The following is an 18,001-nucleotide window of genomic DNA, read 5'->3' on the forward strand; positions in this document are numbered from 1 at the left end:
TCACATGGTTACCGTTGGCGTGCGCGGTGGCGGCGAGGGGTTTTTCTGTATAAGCACCGAGCATGTGAGTGTTAACGTGACCGCAGAGCGAGAGAGAGGGAGCGAGAGAGAGAGAGAAATCCCTCTCTCTCTCTTTCTCTACCTCCCTTCTCTGTCCCTCCCTCCCTCTGTCTCTCCCTCCCTCTCTCTCTTTCTCTTTTTCCCTCTCTCTCTCTCTCTCTCCCTCTCTCTCTCTCCCCCCTCTCTTTCTTTCTCCCTCGCTCGCTCTCTCTCCCTCTCCCTCCCTCTCTCTCTCTCCCTCCCTCCTTCTCCCTCCCTCTCTCTCCCTCTCTCTCTCTCTCTCTCTCTCTCTCTCTCCCTCTCTCTCTTGGAGGCGGGGTCAGCGGGTGGCTGCAGGGTGTTTAGTTTTTTCTCCTGGGTGTCCGGTTACCCGGCCCGTCCTCTCCCTCCCTCTCTGGTGTTGCCTGGTCACGTCTCTCATCGGCTCCCTTTATTGTTTACCTTCCTAATGAGGGGGGCGGGACCCTGAGACGTGTGATTGACAGCACTGTGCTTAGCCCCCTTAACACACATACACACACTCGCTCACACACACACACGCTCACACACACACACACACTCCCCCCCCCTCGGTGCACCAGGACTTTGGCTTTTTGGCTGAGAAGCGCCTGGGAAGAGAAGAGAAGGAGGGAGAGGGATTTCTTTTACATACCTCACTGTTTTTTGGGGGAAGTTTTTCTTTTTTTCTCCCTTGTGGGCCAACCATCCTTCCCTCCTCTTTCCTCTCTCCTCTCTCCTCCGAGAACAGATCTGCACATTCTGGTGACCACATTAGCAGGATGATTCACTTTTTTTAAACAGCTTTTTCCAGCCATTAAACACAAGTTTGTGTATATTTGGGCATTTTGTTCAGTCGCTGACACAGACGGAGGAGAATAACCCGCCTTCCTCCAGATAAAAAGAAAGAGAGAGAGAAGGAAAGAGAGAGGGAGAAGGAAAACAGAGACAGAGAGCCAAATATTGGGACTGTGTTCATTTCGCTCTGTGGTCGACTTCAAAGGGACGAGCTCGGCCAATGGAGAGAGAGCAGACCTTTCAGGACAAACACACTGGGCCCAGCGTGACACACACACTCATACATACACACACACACACACACACACACACACACACACACACACACACACACACACACACATGCTGCCCGACCAACACAATTCGACGGGGGAAAAGTGAGAGAATATTTGTTTTTAAAAAGCCGACTGACATTTTAGAAGTCTGCTTTTATTGTGAAATCAGTAGAGGGGAAATATGGACGAAGAGCTGAAGTGAAACTTTGAATTGTGTGAAAACTCTGCGTAGTGTTTAAGTACACACACACACACACACACTCAGCAGTCGGAGCAGACAGAAGACGTTTGCGTGTGGATGTCGTTTGTGTTCACGTCAAAACTTCAAAACGATTTCAAGCCCTCAGATCTTTTATCAAACGCACCTTAATGTGATTCCCACTCCGACTAACAGATCTGGATTAAGGAAGAATGGAGGAATTCTATAGATTTGCATGCGTATGTTCAGCTTAATCTCATTTCTGCATTTCCGCGCAGTGAGAACAAACAGAGTGTGTGTGTGTGTGTTAGTTAACGTGGCGAGTGTTAAGGTGGTGTTCAGTAATTGCCTGTGTTTGGGCGGTCAGGAGGGTGCCAGGCGGATATTCGAGCCCCGGGGGGAGTCGCTGCTCTCCTGCGACGGCCCCCCACCCCCAGGGAGAGGCTGAGGGGATTTGGACCGGGGTCCCACCTGGGCCCTGTGGGGCCCTGTGGGGCCCCTTCCTGAAAGGAGCCGGGAGGACGGAGACGTGATTCAGCGGCACGATGGGGCTCACCTGAGTGTTTGCTGCTTGTTTTGCTAATGAAGAGAAGCAGAGGAAACTAATCAAAGCTCACAGGTGTCAGTTTGCTCTCCTCTGTTCAAATGATCTCTGGACTCAGGGCGCTTTAAGTTGAAATAGTTTTTTTAGTTTGAGGGATTTCTGTTCTTTTGCCCCCTAAAGCTTCAGATTAACACGTCAATATGCTACACTTCAGCTCTGCTGTTCATGCGTTTGTCACTTTTCCTTAAAGAAAAGCTACATTTCCACTTAGAGTCCAGCAGGTGAATATTAAGGTGTGTGTGTGTGAGTGACGTGAAGCCCCTGCGAGCAGCCGCTGAAGCGTACGAGCTCGTTCAGTGTTCACAGCCTGGCCGCGGCGTTTAAAGAGCAAAGTGCTCAGTAGGAGCGTTTCCACTCCAGGAGGATCCGTTTGTTTGTCTCTTCACTCTGTCGTCTCTCAGCTTTCACTTCCTTCTCAGGTTCACGTCTCAGGTTTATGAAAAATATATTAAAAAAAAAAGCTTCCTGGATGATTTTAGGGCCTTTGTTTCCCGCTGTGGTTGCTGGTTTAAAGCCGTGTGTCCCTCCGGTGTGTTTGCAGACTGGCAGAAGACCGAAGCCCAGAAGAGACGGGAGCAGCTGCTGCTGGACGAGCTCGTCATACTGGTCAACAAACGAGACGCCCTGGTCAGGGACCTGGATGCCCAGGAGAAAGAGTAAGCTACCCACAATCCTCCAGCACTGCAACACAACAACAACTAGAAGCAGTGAAACACGAATGTAAATATAAGAGCAGCGTTTAGACTTCAGGCTCCTTCGGTTTGTTAGAGCGTCGCTGCTTATCTTTACATTTCCAGAGGTCCCACAGAAACCAAACACACACGCAATCACACACACACACACCGGTGCGGCACACCCGCACGGGCGACGTGCCTGCTGCCAGCAGGGGCGAGCGGGCGGGGCGAAAGGTCAGAGTTGGGCCCCCGTGGCCACCCTGAGGTACCTGCGTGTACCTGCGCCTGTGCCCCGCCCTCCTCTCACTCATCTGACCTTTTGACCTTTCCCCCTCCGCAGGGCCGAGGAGGAGGACGAGCACCTGGAGAGGACGCTGGAGCAGAACAAAGGCAAGATGGCCAAGAAGGAGGAGAAATGTGTCGTCCAGTGATCGACGCCGCCACCAAAACACAACCGACAAATGTAGCCCACGACAGAATCGACTTATTATTACTGTTATTATTACTTTACCACATTTATGGGACCCTGGTCCGGTTGTTGTTGTTGTTTTTCCGGCTTCATACCGACTCAGACTGTCCCACGTGTAGCCTTGATTTTTATTTGTATTTGTTTTTTTTAAATTTCCGTCTCCCTGTTCTGCCACAGAGGTACTGCTATGTAATATAAATCCAAGAGACAAAGGCAGCGAGGCGTTCATGCTCCTGTCTGAATGTGGGGAATCGGCCAGTTTGAGGTACAGCACAACTGGTTTCACTGGGGGATTAAATGTTGTGTTTTTATCTGGTGCAGCAGATGTTTGAGGTTTTGACGTTCTAAGAGGGAAAAATACAAAAAAAAAGAGGAAAAACCCAGAGTTGTTTTAATATCAGAATTTTCAAGCTACTTCATTACTTGACTGTGTATCTTTTAATTATTTGACTTCAAAAGTTTGTACTTGTAAAATATCTTAAAGGGGAACGAGTTACGTTCACAAATCTTACATAATTCTTATCTTTCCTATTGCTTCTTTTTATTGTTTTGGCTTGAAAGCAGTTTACCAAAACATTTTGGAGCTTCAAAATAAAAGTCCCGTTGTATATTTTCCTCACTGCTCTGATACCAACAGCTTCTAAACTCCTGAAAGCAAAAACATATATATAAATACATTATTTATTGCCGTTTTGTCCTTTACGCTGCTTGTAATAAGTGAACGACCTTCACATTCATACGACCTGGTTTCTATTTATTGTATAAGAAGAGAAAAAAATGCTTCCATGTGCGTTTTAGTTCCACATTTAGTGCAGCTTTACGTGTGAACTTTATTTATTCCAGTGTCATAACCCAGATCTTCAATAAAGTCCCTATGATTTCATACTCCATTAAACAGCGTGTGTGTGTGTGTATAAGTGTGTGTGTAGCTGTGTGGAATATACGCAAAAATATCACAGTCCTTTTAAGTGTAATTTCCTTCACATTCATTAAAATTAAGTCATTAATTTGAGCAAGATGATGTCATCAATTGAACGATTCGGTATTTTCTTTGTGCTTGCTCGCTGTTTAAATTCTCACTAAGTTCCATTTTTCTGCCCAAACACGCAGTGATCAAGCATCCGGCGGGCCTGGATCATTATTCCGATCCCGCTCCGTGTTCGAGTCCCCTGTGATTCCTGAGTGTTAACAAATTAAAACTGGCATCGGGGCTTTTTTTTTGTTGTTGTTGCGTTTGAGGTTCGGAGCCGAGCAGGAGATCACACGCGTCACTTTGTACCGAGCAGATGTTTCCCCGCGGCCGCTTCGTGCGCGCTGAATACGGGGGGCCGAGCTGGACGGAGCCGAGAGGAAGAAGAGGAGGGAGGGGAAATTACTGCAAATTATAAGGAAAATAAGGAAATATTACTTGAAATCTATACATGTAGAAATGTTGTCTGTTTGTTGTGGAGGCTCTGGCCGCGTTTCTTTCCATGAAAGCGTGTGAAGTGACGCCGCTCCGTCCCTGCAGGCAGCCTCACATCCGTGATTAAAAAGTGAAAATGGGTTGTGACAGCAGACCTCCTCCCCGGCCTTTCTAATACTTCCAAATTAATTCGCCGATTCGTTTCTTCTCTGCTTGGCACCGAGCATGTGTGTGTCAATGTATGTGTGTGTGCGTGTGTGTGTTCGTTCCAGTGATCAGTGTGTGTGTGTTTATCTGTAAATGTGACCGAGCGCAGAGACGCAGACGGCGAAGGACGTCCGGGTGCGTGCGGCCGCGTGGAAGCGAATATTTCCGTGGACCTAAACACATCATTTTAATTATTAATTTAGTTTCATTTTAAAGGCGGATTGATTGATTTTTTTCCCTCGCGTGCAAAACTTTTCACTTCTATTCCAGAATTCCCTCTGTAAAGTTTGAGCACAAAATCTACAAACTTAACTGTGCGAAATAAATTCGTGTTATTTGTTTCATTTTAAGGCCTAAAAACGAGCCGATAATTAAACAGATTAAGTTTTGGTTTTTTTTAATCTTTATTAAATGTGTTGAATGTACATATAAAGACACAAAGCTCCCTTCTTACCTCTGAGTGGCTTTAATCTTCCCGTGAAGCAGCAGGAGATAAAAAATACAAAACCACACGCGTGAATTCTGTCGCCGGTGTGACCATGAACGCGACGCGGTGCGTTAAGGAGCCAGAAAGCGGCGGCGGCGCCTCCGTGCGTCTCCGCGGCTCCTCCGGCTTCCCTCTCCCGGGCTTTGGATGCGTCTCCTCGGCCTCCTCCTCCTCCTCGGTCTATCCTGACCCGCACCTGAGCAGAACCCGTCGCTCCGTGTGTGTGAGTGTGCATGAATGTGTGTGTGCATGTGTGTGTGCAGCACCATCACCGGGCTCCTGCTCTTAATAAGCACCCACAACATCCCCGCAGATCCCCGCTCTCCATCCTGGCGGCTGAGGGGACCCAGGCTTCCCCCTCCTCTCCTCTCCTCTCGTCTCCTCTCCTCGCCGCCTAATCCGAGGCTTTACCAGCTCAGCATTAAGAAAATTCAACTGCAATTTGGGATTAGACAAAATTCTCTTATTACAAAAGCTCGCTGCAACTTGATCGCTTGATACTTGTTGGGGGGTTTATCTCGGGGTCTCCCTCCTCACATCAGGAGGAAGAGGGGGAGGAGGAGGAGGAGGGAAAAACAAGAAATGTGGTGGAAATGGCAGAATATCGCGTCTCTTTGTGTTGTTGAAGGCCATATTTGTTGAATGGCCTTTTGCATAATTTAGCGAATGCCCTGTGTGTGTGTGTGTGTGTGTGTGTGTGTGTGTGTGTGTGTGTGTCTGTGTGGGAAAGAGAGTATGTGTGTGTGCGTGTGTGTAGAGGAGGGGTGATGGTATTTCGATCAGACCCTCCACAGGCCCTCTGACTGTCCTGCACCCTTCACATGTGAGGAATAAAAATTGCTGCGTAAAAGTGTTTGCCCTCCATCCAACATCAACACACACACAGGCCAAAAAAGTGTGTGTACGAGCGTGTGTACGAGCGTGCTGTCATTAAAATACTTTATGATTCATCTTCCCTCTGACACACACTCAAAAACTTCATTCATGCCACCTGACGTCTCACACGCACACACACACACACACACACACACACACTCGGGTGATATTTTTGGCCTTTCAGACTCGCTTATTAATGTGCGTTTGGGTGCTTTGAGGTGTCCATTCACCTCCGCCACGTAACACACGGGCACCCCGGAATCACTACAGGCCTCAAACACAACCTGCAAAAAAAAAAAAAATCAGTTCCCTTTTAGATCCGCAAACTATTGATGTGTAAGTTCCTCTGTCAAACCGTCTCATTGATGACTTTAAACACACACACACACACACACACACACACACACACATACACACACACACACACACACACCCTCTCTCTCTGGCCTCAATTAAGGCGCAGCAGTTTATCCACAAAGCAGTCGAGCCGAGCCGAGCAGAATCAGGCCGAACACAGCAGCACAAAGCAGCTAAAATAACCAATAAAACCAAATAAACTCTGCGTTCAAAACCCGAAAATCGAAACGTTCTTGGTTTGATCCGAGAGCGCAGCTTTCACGCACGTTTTTCTTCTTCTTCTCCTTCTCCTTCTTTTTCTTCTCTTTTCTCCCGCAGTGAGTTGGAGGTTTGTTCCTGTTAAACTTTACGTCAACCATCCACAAATGTAATTCTAAATGGGGATTAGATCTCATTAATATTCATGAGGTGTGTGTGTGTGTGTGTGTGTGTGTGTGTGTGTGTGTGTTTGTGTAGAGGGGGAGGGGGCGTCGTCACAATAAAAATCTAACTGGATAAATCTAACTTCTTTTTATTTCTCACTCTCACCTTTTGGGTCTGTTGTTTTAATCCAACAAACGATTTTTTAAATAATTTTATAATTTTATAATTTTATAATGACATAATAAAACATTCGGGCTTCAGTGAGGAAATGTGAAAACCTTCTTTTAACTGAGTGAAATGTTAAATCCTTCCTGTCCTCTCACTCATGACTTCCTCTGAGTTTTTGAGCGGATTTGTAATTTTAAATTAATCTTCAATCAGTCGTTGGCGCTTTACAAAGAGGCGAGAAAGGAGAATTTAGCCAAAAAAATAAAAATCGGAACATTTATCCTGCTGCTTTTAAAAACATCCAGGCCTCCTTTTTAGTTCAGAGAAAATAAAGTTGAAAAAAAACCCCTCTTCAGATTAAATTAACTCGTCCTCTGCTGTTTATTTTCTGTATTTTCTTTACTTTCGACCCTGTGAAACGTCCATCTTTTTTCTTTTTTAAAAAAAATCTCTCTGCGGTCCGTCTGGTCTCGGGACCCGGAGCGCGAGGACGGGAGGGCGGCTAGTGTGTGTGTGTGTGTGTGTGTGTGTGTGTGTGTGTGTGTATGTGTCTGTGCGCGGGCGTGTGTGTGACGGAGGGAGGTGCTTTCCCCGGCTGCCTTCGCGCGCGCATTGGCTGCCTTGGCTGTCTGTTTGGCGGGGGGACGCGCGCGGATTGGCTGCGCGAGGCGGGCCCGCAGGTGTCCTCCGCTCATAGAGGCGCGCGGGGCGGAGAGAAGTGATCAATCTCCATCCGTCTGCAGGAATCAGCCAAACACTCTGACGCGCCGCCACGAGCCGAACGAACGTACGCAGGCGAGTTTGATTTATGAGGCTGGAGAGAGAGAGAGAGAGAGAGAGCGAGAGAGAAAACACACACACGCACACACACCCGGACTCGGACCCGTGAAGGCCGCGTGTTTATGACCTGGCAGCGTGTGTGTGTGTTTGGCTTTTCTTCCTGCGTGATGCGGTTCGCTTTGCAGACTGTTTGCTTGTGAGCGAGTCTTGAGTTCGAGCCCCGCAGACTTCCTGCTGCTGGATAATTTTACTGCTGCTCCCCGGAGAGCCAGGAGAGGACGGAGCCCCACAAGGTAACGCTGCTCTCTCACCCCGAACACACACTCACAACACACACAATCACACAGTCATGTTTGTGCGTAATCCGGTTCCAAACAACGACAGAAAAGTGCACGTAATTACCCGTAAGTGTTGCGTAAATGTGGCGTTTCCAAGCCGCAGCGTGGATCTCTAAAAAAAACAACAACATCAACAGCACCGGAGAGGCCTTCACGGGTCTGATTCTGTGGGATTCGGCAGAGATTTCAGTCTTGAAAGTCGAGATGGATTTAAGCTCCGTTCACGCAGCGCGGTTTGGCCGTGAACGCGTCCCGAGCAGAGAGGAGATAATTGGAGAGGCGTGTTTGGGTTTTTAACTTAATTTATTTGGCTGATAAGAGCCCTTGTGAAAACGCTCCCCTCTCTCTCTCTCCCTCCCTCCCTCCTTCATTATCTCTCTCTCTCTCTTTCTCTCTCTCCCTCTCCCCGGAGGTCTCATCCAAATTCTAATTGAGTTCATTTGCAGCAACATCTCGGCCTGCGGGGCTGCAGCTCAATCCACATCAGCGGCCGGACTGGATCTCTGTTTCTCTCTTTCTCTGTTTTGTTTTTAAAAAAGAAAACCGCGTTCAGCTTCAGAAACTTCTGGCTTCTTTGTTTTGTTGTTTTGTTGTTTTGTTTCGGCCTCTTCAGTCTCGCGGTGTTGCCCGTCTACGTCACATCGTAAACTGAGCTCAACAGGTAACCGGTCCGTGAATCCAGCTTAGATGTTTGTAGCTGCGGTGATTCAGCTTCAAAAAATGTTTTAGCGTGTAAAACAACAATTATAATAATAAACTAGGCGCGTAGAGGTGAGTAGTTAAATACGTAGAGTAAATAAAGTTTAATCACGCCTGAATGAAGCACTCTGGCTGTAAAAACCAAAGTGATCACAGCTTTTATTTGAGTTAAATGACTTAAATTATGAGTTTTATTATGAATGAATCAGAGAGTACATCTGTCTTTAAGCGGCTGCGAGAGGCTTCCAATTTAATTCAGTGGCGGGTTGAGAATCCACAGGAGGTTTGTTGTGGTGAAAACTCACAAACTCTCTCTCACACACACACACTCATACACTCACTCACACACATCAAACCCACAGTGCTCAGAAAAACCGGAGACAGCAGTGATTTTTAATAATAAACTGTCAATGTGAAAGTTATGGATTAGTTTTATAACAAGTAGTACACACACATTCACACACACAGACACATAAAGCAACATTCAGGGAGTTTTTTATTAAATCCTTATCTCATTTAAAACAAACACAGGTGATCCACAATAATTTAATCAATTCATTGAAAGTATTTTGGTTAAAACTTAAAGAATGAAAACTTCTTGTGATTTAGATTTATTGATCCTTTAATTCAGCTCAGTAACGAGTTTAACCCCTAACAACGATACGTCATCATTTATTTATATATTTATTTATTAGTTGATTGTCCGAGAAAAGAGTTAAAGCCTAAAAGGTTTGCAATGTGTAAATCCATAAAGTTCAACCGGATACGCTGAAGAAAAACGTGTGTGTGTGCGTGTGTGAGAGTGTGTGTGTGTGCTTGTAAGAGTTGAGTACAGTAAATATTCTGCAGAATATTTAAAATAACTATTGATCATATTATTTATCTTTATTATCAGCTGATGAAGGTGTGTGTGTGAGAGAGAGAGTGTGTGTGTATAGTTGTTCCCACAGGATTCTCGGCGCTTCTCCCGTTAAAGCGCCTTTATGTAGATTAAACTGCTGCGTCTGTTTCAATCTGTGTCGTTAATAATAATAACTTCCTGTTTATTCTTCTAATTGTTGTTAACCCTTCCCACCCTCCGGCGCGTGTTTAATCCGGGTTCTTCCTAAACCTTTTCGGTGAGGATCAGTTGGGATTCTATCGCGAGTGTGAAGCAAAGAAACGTTTCAGCTAAGTTCAGATCGTTATGGATTCTGTTCACGTTATTCCTAAACATTCCCAGGTGTGGATCTTTCCTTCCCTAAATGGGATTTAGCATCAAACTGCCGCGTAATTAACATTTCTCCGGTGCGCACAGAGGCCGAGGAACACACACACAGTACACACACACACACATGGAGCTCGGATGTAAATGTGTGTACTAAACGGGTGAACTCTTCCGTCCTGCCTGTGTGTGTGCGTGTGTAGTGACTTGGATCGGCCTCCTGTCCCGTCAAGCTGCAGCATCATCGGGGGGAATCGAACCGCTGGGCTGATCTGGGCGGAGCGGTGACCGCCTGTAGCATGATGTCCTACCTCAAACAGCCCCCATACGGCGTCAACGGCCTGGGGCTCAGCGGCGCTGCCATGGACCTGCTGCACCCCTCCGTGGGCTACCCAGGTACACACACACACACAAGGGCACACACACTCACACACTCTTAAGATGCATGCAGAGGTTGCAGCCAATGACACAGATGGGAAAGTGAGTAAACAACTAAGTGAGGGGGGGAAAAAGTGCAACCAAATAGGCAGAATTTAGACGTGAAGATTCACACTTTAGACATTATAATATATATTTTTTGTAGTTTTCTTCATTACATTTGGTGTCACAGAGCTTTGGGCCTGTAGAAAATAACCTCAGAGCCTGAAGGGCAGAAAGCGAAGATTTGATAATAATATATAAAACACAACAAAAAATTATACACAAAATCTATATCATATGTAATTAAACATAAATATGAAATTAGAGGAATAAGATGTTTCCATAAACTGATCTGAAATAACTTGTACTTTAAAATGAGTCTCAACATCTGAAGGACACCAAAACTCTATTTGACTCTCTTTATTTCTTCACATGCGGGAATTAAATAACTGCAGCTGCAGAGTGTAAAAAACAACAATTGTTAAAAACATGATTTTAGTGCTTCTGCAGTTTTTGCTCAAATAGAAAGAAATGTTTCTAAAAAGATTCTGCTAGCTAATGTCAAACCTTCACTCACACACACTCACAGTTTGATGGCTCTGGTGTGTGTGTGTGTGTGTACTCAGATGTGTGTGTGTTTTCTTCCGTAGCGACTCCCAGGAAGCAGCGTCGGGAGCGGACCACCTTCACTCGCTCCCAGCTCGACGTGCTGGAGGCTCTGTTCGCCAAAACCCGCTACCCGGACATCTTTATGAGGGAGGAGGTGGCCCTGAAGATCAACCTGCCCGAGTCCAGAGTCCAGGTACGGATGCTCCACATGACACCTGAACGCACCACAGCAGCTTAACATTGACATCTGACTTTTTAAAAGAATAGAATTTGAATGAGCCGGGTCTGATTTTTGTCTCTACTTTAACGTTTAAATCGTCAACAAAATAGAGGAAGAATCTTTGGCATGAACGACTTTTATTGTTTACGTATTTAACTTGTCTGAGCTGTAGGCCAGACAGAACAAACCGGTCTGACCAATCTAAATGATTCTGTGATGATTAAAGGTTGCTGGCAGGTTTTCACTGCCGGCCCCGCAGGTTGAGCCACCTCAGCAGCTGCTCAGGGCCTCATGAGGAGCAGCTTAGACGTTTAAAAACAGATTGTTATCGTCTTGGAAATTAAATCTGTCTAAATATTTTACTTTAAAAACATCCAACCTCTCAATCTGACATATTCTAATCTGTTTTATTTCTGTACTTAATTTGGATTTATTGCAGGATTGTCTGTGATTTTGTAATAAACAGTAATTGAGGTTGGCAACCGGTTTAAAATGTAAACAATGTAAACTCATTTAAGCTTCGATAGGAAACACACATAATCTACATTTAGCCTTAATTAGATAAGATGAGTTATATTTAGTTTGTGATCATTTTCAAAATTCTATCATTTAATTCCATTTATTTGTTATTTTTGTCTTCCTCCTTTATTTGTGGTGTGTTAATAATTTAGTTCCTGGGAAATATCCTTTTTTTTAAATACATGCTGCTGATCATTTAGCTGCGGGCAGATTTGAGAAGTGGAAAGTTTAAAGTGTTTGACTTAGTGACTTAATGCAGTGGAAGTAAATGTAACTAACTTTAAATCAGGAGGTGAAGTTGCGTTTAGGTGTTGTGGTTATTTACATCATCTATGCTCTCCGTCCCCGTTACTGGTTCAGTTTACTTCAGGGCCTTCCTCAGTCCTTCTCCTCCTCCTCACTTTGTTCTGGTGAGCTGGAGGAGCATGTGAGGAAATGTTTACCGGGACCAAATTAAAACCCTCTGATCTGAACCGGTGCAGTGTTTAATGAAACGCTGTCGTTTGTTCTGGAACATGTGAGCGGAGGCAGAGACCCGTCGGCCCAAACGCTCCGCACACACACGACTCAGGAGAGGCATTAGGGGAAAACCAAGGCAAGCCTCTCTCACAATTTGAGTTATTTTCAGAATGCGCGTGAAACTAAACGCTCTACATGAGCCGTACCTCTGGGTGCTCTAGAGTTACCCTACAGTGCGGCGAAACCCGATAGCCTGTTATCTTCCAGCCGTCTACAGGTATGAAATTGGACCCCTGGCTGGTCCGAGCCAAGAGGCCGGGGTGGAAATTAACCTCCGTGGCTAATGACCCCCAATTTTCCTCCACAATGTCTTCCCGCCGCGGCTCGGCGGCGTCCGTCCTGGAACGCTGAGGTTGTTTGTTAACTCCTGGCTCTGTCCTGTAGGTGTGGTTCAAGAACCGACGGGCCAAGTGCCGCCAGCAGCAGCAGAGTGGCAACAATGCCAAAGCCCGGCCGCCCAAGAAGAAGTCGTCCCCGGCCAGAGAGAGCACCGGTTCGGAGAGCAGCGGCCAGTTCACGCCCCCAGCGGTCTCCAGCACCGGCTCCTCTTCGTCCTCGTCCTCCTCTGCCGCCGCAGCCGCCAACCACACGGGCCCGGCGGCGCTCAGCAGCACCTCTACCTCCATCAGCACCGTCTCCTCCATCTGGAGTCCGGCCATCTCCCCCGGCAACGCCCCGGCCCCGGCCGTGGCCCCGCTGCCCGAGCCCGGCCCGCCGTCCAACGCCTCCTGCATGCAGCGCTCCATGTCGGGCTCCGCCGCCGCCGCCGCCTCGTACCCCATGTCCTACAACCAGACGCCGGGCTACGGTCAGGGCTACCCGGCTCCGTCCGGCTCCTACTTCAGCGGGGTGGACTGCAGCTCCTACCTGGCCCCCATGCACTCCCACCACCACCCCCACCAGCTGAGCCCCATGACGGCCTCGTCCATGTCGGGCCACCCGCACCACCACATCAGCCAGTCGTCGGGCCACCACCACCATCACCACCATCACCAGGCCTACGGCGGCTCCGGCCTGGCCTTCAACTCCTCCGACTGCCTGGATTACAAAGAGCAGACTGCAGCCTCCTCGTGGAAGCTCAACTTTAACACCACGGACTGCTTGGACTACAAAGACCAGGCCTCCTGGAGGTTCCAGGTCTTGTGATCGGGCTTTTCCCCTCCTCGCTTGCGCCCTCCTTCCTTTCTTTTTTTGTTCTCTTTCCAGATTACTGTATTACTGCTCGTTTTTAAAGACAAAAAAAGAGTTTATGAACCATAAGATGAGCCGGCAGCAGGACCGTGCTGCGGCTGGACGCTTCTCCTCCCTCCGCGACTTAAAAAAAGAAAAAAACACCCAGAAATGTTTTTGAAAAGAAGAAGAGAAACAGCCCCCTGGTGTTACTGAAGAGAGAAGATGAAGAGCAGATCGTGAGCAGCAGCAGCAGGTTGCTCAGTCTGCTGACGATGAAGAATGGGGCCTTTTTCAGACGTCCCTGCTTGGACGAAGAAGAAAACCAGACTGTTTTTCCAACCAAACTCCTTTGACCAGCAGCTCTGTGGACGTGAGGAATATTTCCTTACTGACCTCTGACCCCCATCAGATCCTGTATAGTTTTTATTATTTCTGAAATTTGTTATTTTAGGACAACAGAGATTTTAGTCAGCGGCGTCCAGGCGCTGAAATCTGTAAATATGTATTTGGGTCAGTTACAGTGACCAGTGTTTAGTTGGTGTTTCTGAATTTGAAAAATTGTTTACCACTTTGGGACAAAAAAAGAAAAACCTGTATGTAAATCTTTCCAAATATTCCAAAGAGAATTGGGCCATAAAGTTCAGTTTTATATACACTGTTTTAAAAATAATAATCCATTTAGGCCAATTAGACTTTTAAAGCTACAGTCCAGATGCAGAATATGCTGGGTGTTCATCCAGGTGATGTTTGGTTTAAAGGAACAGCCCCACACATTTCCACAGCAGACGTGGTGATATTGGACACGCAGCACTTGGAGCACTATTGGAATCAAAACATTTTTTTTTGAGAGGAATGTGGATTTATCTTTCCAAAATGACAGTGAGATGTTGAATGTATCTTTGGAGACTACCCTTACATACATGTTCATCCAATAAAGATCCGTCAAGTCATGTTTGCTGTCTGTCCCTTCAACTCCCAGCAGGGATTCTGGATAGATCCGCGTTTTCACTCAGTTCAACACTTTTGTTTAAGAAGCTTGTTTTTCTAAAAATTATTTACTCCTAATTGAACTATGTAGAACGGAACAAATGCAAATGAGTGAATAATTAATCCCACCCCGGAGAAGGCGTGTAGGCCCGCTGTTCCATTTTAGAGAGCAACCAGTTTAATCCTGCGTGTCTCTGTCAAATTGGAACGCGAACATGTCTCCTCGCCGCGGCGTTAAAAGCCCTAAATATATGGAGCCGGCAGTCATTTGATCGAGGCGTCATTGAACGCAGCGCTGTAATGGCGTGATAATTAACACAGCGCCCTGAGTTTCTCCAAAATAACCCGCAGGAATCTCACCGCCTCTGATGCGGTAATTACATAGGTGGGGCCAGGTTAGGGGGTCAGACGTAAGTAAGTGTGTGTGTAAATGTGTGTGTGTGTGAGAGAGAGAGATGCGTTTAGGCTCGCGGGCATAAACGCATTATAAAAAGGGCGAGTGAATAGCGTCAGTTGTTGGCAAGGTTGTCTTAGACGAGCATGTTCGAAGCCGTGAAGGCCGCAGCGAGCGGCAGGTGCTGCAGCAGGACGCATTCAAAGCACGTTCAAACCTTCAGTTAAATTAATTACCCCATTAAAACGGCGGCCTTGTGATTAAAATACCCGGAAAACTAACGAGTTCTGCACGCTTTTCCACGCTCCTCGCTACAGTTTAATAAAGACGAACACGCTGCCACTTCAGACGCCTAATACGCTGTCTGGTTAAGAGGTTTTCGTATCGTTTTAAGTTGAGGGGAAAGCTAAAAAATATGCGCAGATTAGACGGACACAAACAAACATGCTTTGTAAGGATAACATAGTAAATATAAAGTCAATATGCGGCTTCAATAAGGTTATTTTTTAGACGGAAATATATTTCGTAGCTACAATATTGTCCCGTCAATTGTCCTTAAATGTCCTGCAGGTTCTTGAATGCCACCTTAAAAATGTAAAAAATGTTCGGCCTCATCAATACATTTGTTTCTCTTCATGTGGAGTGTTTGTTCCATCTCTCTCCCTCCGTGTGTGTGTGTGTGTGTGTGTGTGTGTGTGCGTGTGTGCGTGCGTGCGTGTGTGTGCGTGTGTGTGTATGTAAATGAAGCTCGCAGCAGCTGAATAAATATCTGTGCCGTCCGGGACATTAAACGTATTTACGCCGAGACGCGCAAACGTGGTCGGCGAGTGTCCACAAACAAGCGGCGGATTTGTCGGATTTGCATCAAACAAACATTTGCAGCCAATCTTGTGGTTGTTTAAGGAGTTTGCGGAGCCGCTGGCCCCACATGAGACACCTGCTCGCCCACACACACTCACCTCTCACGGCGCGGCTCGCTCGGTTTGTTCTGGATAATGAGAGGCTGTAAAAATGTTTCCTCCGAGGATGATGACACAACACACACTCCGCCTAATTAGAAATAGATTTATCACCTTTTTAGACGCAAGGTGAGTTGAATAACGGTTCATAATTTAGTCTGGTAAACTCTGAAAGATTGAAAACTTTGAGCAAAAACGATTTATCGATTTTGAAATTTGTAAGAAAATAGTTAAATTTAACTATTTCTCCTGCTGGGAAATCGAGTCAGGCACATTTAGAGACGACAAAGCCACAGAGTCTCATTTTAAACAGCTAAATAATTGTATACTTCTTCTTCGCAGCTGCTGGTGGGGTTACACATACTGTTCAAAATAATTAATAACAATAATAACAATTCCCTCTGTCCACTGAAATGCCTTCAAATGCAAGAGGCCACATAAATATTAAATAAACAGCTTAGAACTTCAACTATATCTGTTATATTTAATTTAAGACCAAATGGGATTAAGAGTAATGCTAAAAAGAAACTTCTGGAACTGTTAAAGGAAGAAGAGGAGATAAACGAATGAAAGGAGATAAATATTTTGACAAATCTTCCCTCCTGTAATATGGAGCCTTGGCTCAAACCAGACCTAAACACACACATACACACTAACAACTAACACCTTTAACCTCCACAAATGATAAATAAATAAAATGGAAAGTCCCTTTAGTGAATTACGTATTACAAACACAAACCCAAATTCCTCCGCCGCCTCACTGACTCTCATCCAAAGTGACTCAGAGTCAAAACAAACACTGCATTTACATCAGGATCCTCAAATGGAACTACAGGAGCAAAAAGGAAGCAGGAGCGTCAACAGCAGAGAGATTCACTGCCGATTCTACCACCGGTTTACTCTTTTACACCAGTAACGTCCCAAATATGTCACAAGCGGCGTTGCCATGGAAATTCCATAAATCTGAATAAGCCTCCAATCGCTTTGTAAATGAGAAACCAGCAACCAAAGACTAAATAAGGGGAAATGTGCTGCGTTTACGTTTACAAAATAAAATAAAGGCTTGTTATTGGATCGATTGGTCTGTCGGAGTGTGTGTGTGTGTGTGTGTGAGATCATTGCTGTTTTAACCCGACCTGCGACTCTAAAGCTTCCTTCCTTGATAGTCTGATCGATGATGACAATCAATTGCGGCGTGTGTGCCCGTTGTGGAGCGTCGACCTCTTGGCCTCTCGCCTCGCTCGGCCGAAGGCTCCGCGGACGCAGGGCGGCCCGGAGACGGTTGACATTTCGCTCGCACTTGTCCAGGAAATGAAGTGGAACTGTGCCGGACTGTTTTTGCATGAGTGGCCGTGATTTGTATCTAAAACAGAAAGCGGATTGACCCCCCGAGCTCGTGTGTGTGTGTGTGTGAGAGAGAGAGAGAGAGAGCGAGAGAGACAGACAGACCAGAAGATGCACTGATAACAGCCTGCATGCTGGGGCTGTTTTCTTGTCTTTCATTTCAATGGAGGATAGGAAACACACACGCACACACACACACACACACACACACACACACACACACACACACACACACACACACTCGTCTGTCATTGGCTGCAGACGGTCGGCCGACTTTGTGTTTACGGGCCGGTATGAGGACTGCACGGCGTTATGGAGGAGGATTATATCTGCCGCTGAGGTTAATCTGGGGTCAACTGTACAGCGACGTGGGTGTAGTCACGGCGACGGGCTCCGGTTTCGCCGCTTTGTCGGGCGCGGCCTTATTCTTTTTTCTCTCTTTCGTTTTGTTTACCGCCACAAACGTCCGTACACGACAATCAAACTGCTGCAGGTGGTGAAAGTGGTCAAGCAGCTTCACCACTCTGCCACACACACACACACACACACAGACACACTTGCATATTTCTCAGGTGATTCAAATGTTTCAGGGCTAGTTTGTGATTTTCCTAAACGTAGGCGGCGCCGGTTCACCTTTAACGGCTCCGTTTCCACCAAAATCCTATAAAAAGCGAATAAAGCCGCCCGACAACCGCTCTCCACTCCGGCTCATCCCAAAGTCAAAGGAGGTGAAGACGCCGCCGCCGGTTCCTATGAGGGGATTTCACAGTTGAGTCCAGGCGGCAAATAACAGCCGAGCCGGTGCAGTGAAAGCAGCTTAGTCACCCATATGACACGAGACACTGAGAGCATTCATGAAATTCCTACTGGGGCTTTTGCGTCGGTTTGAGTCCGGCT

General features: G+C 46.5%; 2 protein-coding genes across 3 annotated transcripts in view; both read left to right on the plus strand.

The window, feature by feature from the left end:
- ehbp1 (EH domain binding protein 1) overlaps positions 1 to 3,040 on the plus strand; it is a 103,682-nt gene extending 100,642 nt beyond the window's left edge. For both annotated transcript variants that reach the window (XM_076160278.1, XM_076160277.1), the window contains 2 exons: positions 2,475 to 2,589; positions 2,948 to 3,040. In XM_076160278.1, the coding sequence (XP_076016393.1) occupies positions 2,475 to 2,589; positions 2,948 to 3,038 (206 nt within the window). In that variant the 3' untranslated portion in view covers positions 3,039 to 3,040. The remainder of the gene's footprint in view (positions 1 to 2,474; positions 2,590 to 2,947) is intronic.
- Positions 3,041 to 7,702: 4,662 nt separating this feature from the next.
- On the plus strand, positions 7,703 to 14,358 carry otx1 (orthodenticle homeobox 1). Its single transcript, XM_076160383.1, has 4 exons — positions 7,703 to 8,012; positions 10,164 to 10,356; positions 11,031 to 11,182; positions 12,632 to 14,358. The coding sequence occupies exons 2-4, from the start codon at positions 10,260 to 10,262 to the stop codon at positions 13,391 to 13,393; spliced, it is 1,011 nt and encodes a 336-aa protein (XP_076016498.1). The 5' UTR covers positions 7,703 to 8,012; positions 10,164 to 10,259; the 3' UTR covers positions 13,394 to 14,358.
- The last annotated feature ends 3,643 nt before the right edge of the window (positions 14,359 to 18,001 follow it).

The sequence above is a fragment of the Genypterus blacodes genome, unplaced genomic scaffold (genome assembly GCF_046128005.1).
Source record: "Genypterus blacodes isolate CSIRO-AG114 ecotype Tasmania unplaced genomic scaffold, CSIRO-AGI_Gbla_v1 ptg000105l_1, whole genome shotgun sequence".
In the NCBI taxonomy this organism is placed as follows: domain Eukaryota; kingdom Metazoa; phylum Chordata; class Actinopteri; order Ophidiiformes; family Ophidiidae; genus Genypterus; species Genypterus blacodes.

Excerpts from the sequence above, each read along its gene's own strand:
- otx1 (XM_076160383.1), top strand. The coding sequence starts at position 10,260 with ATGATGTCCTACCTCAAACAGCCCCCATACGGCGTCAACGGCCTGGGG. Across the intron at positions 10,357-11,030 it reads CCCCTCCGTGGGCTACCCAG|CGACTCCCAGGAAGCAGCGT; the intron begins GTACACACACAC and ends TTTCTTCCGTAG. Across the intron at positions 11,183-12,631 it reads TGCCCGAGTCCAGAGTCCAG|GTGTGGTTCAAGAACCGACG; the intron begins GTACGGATGCTC and ends TCTGTCCTGTAG.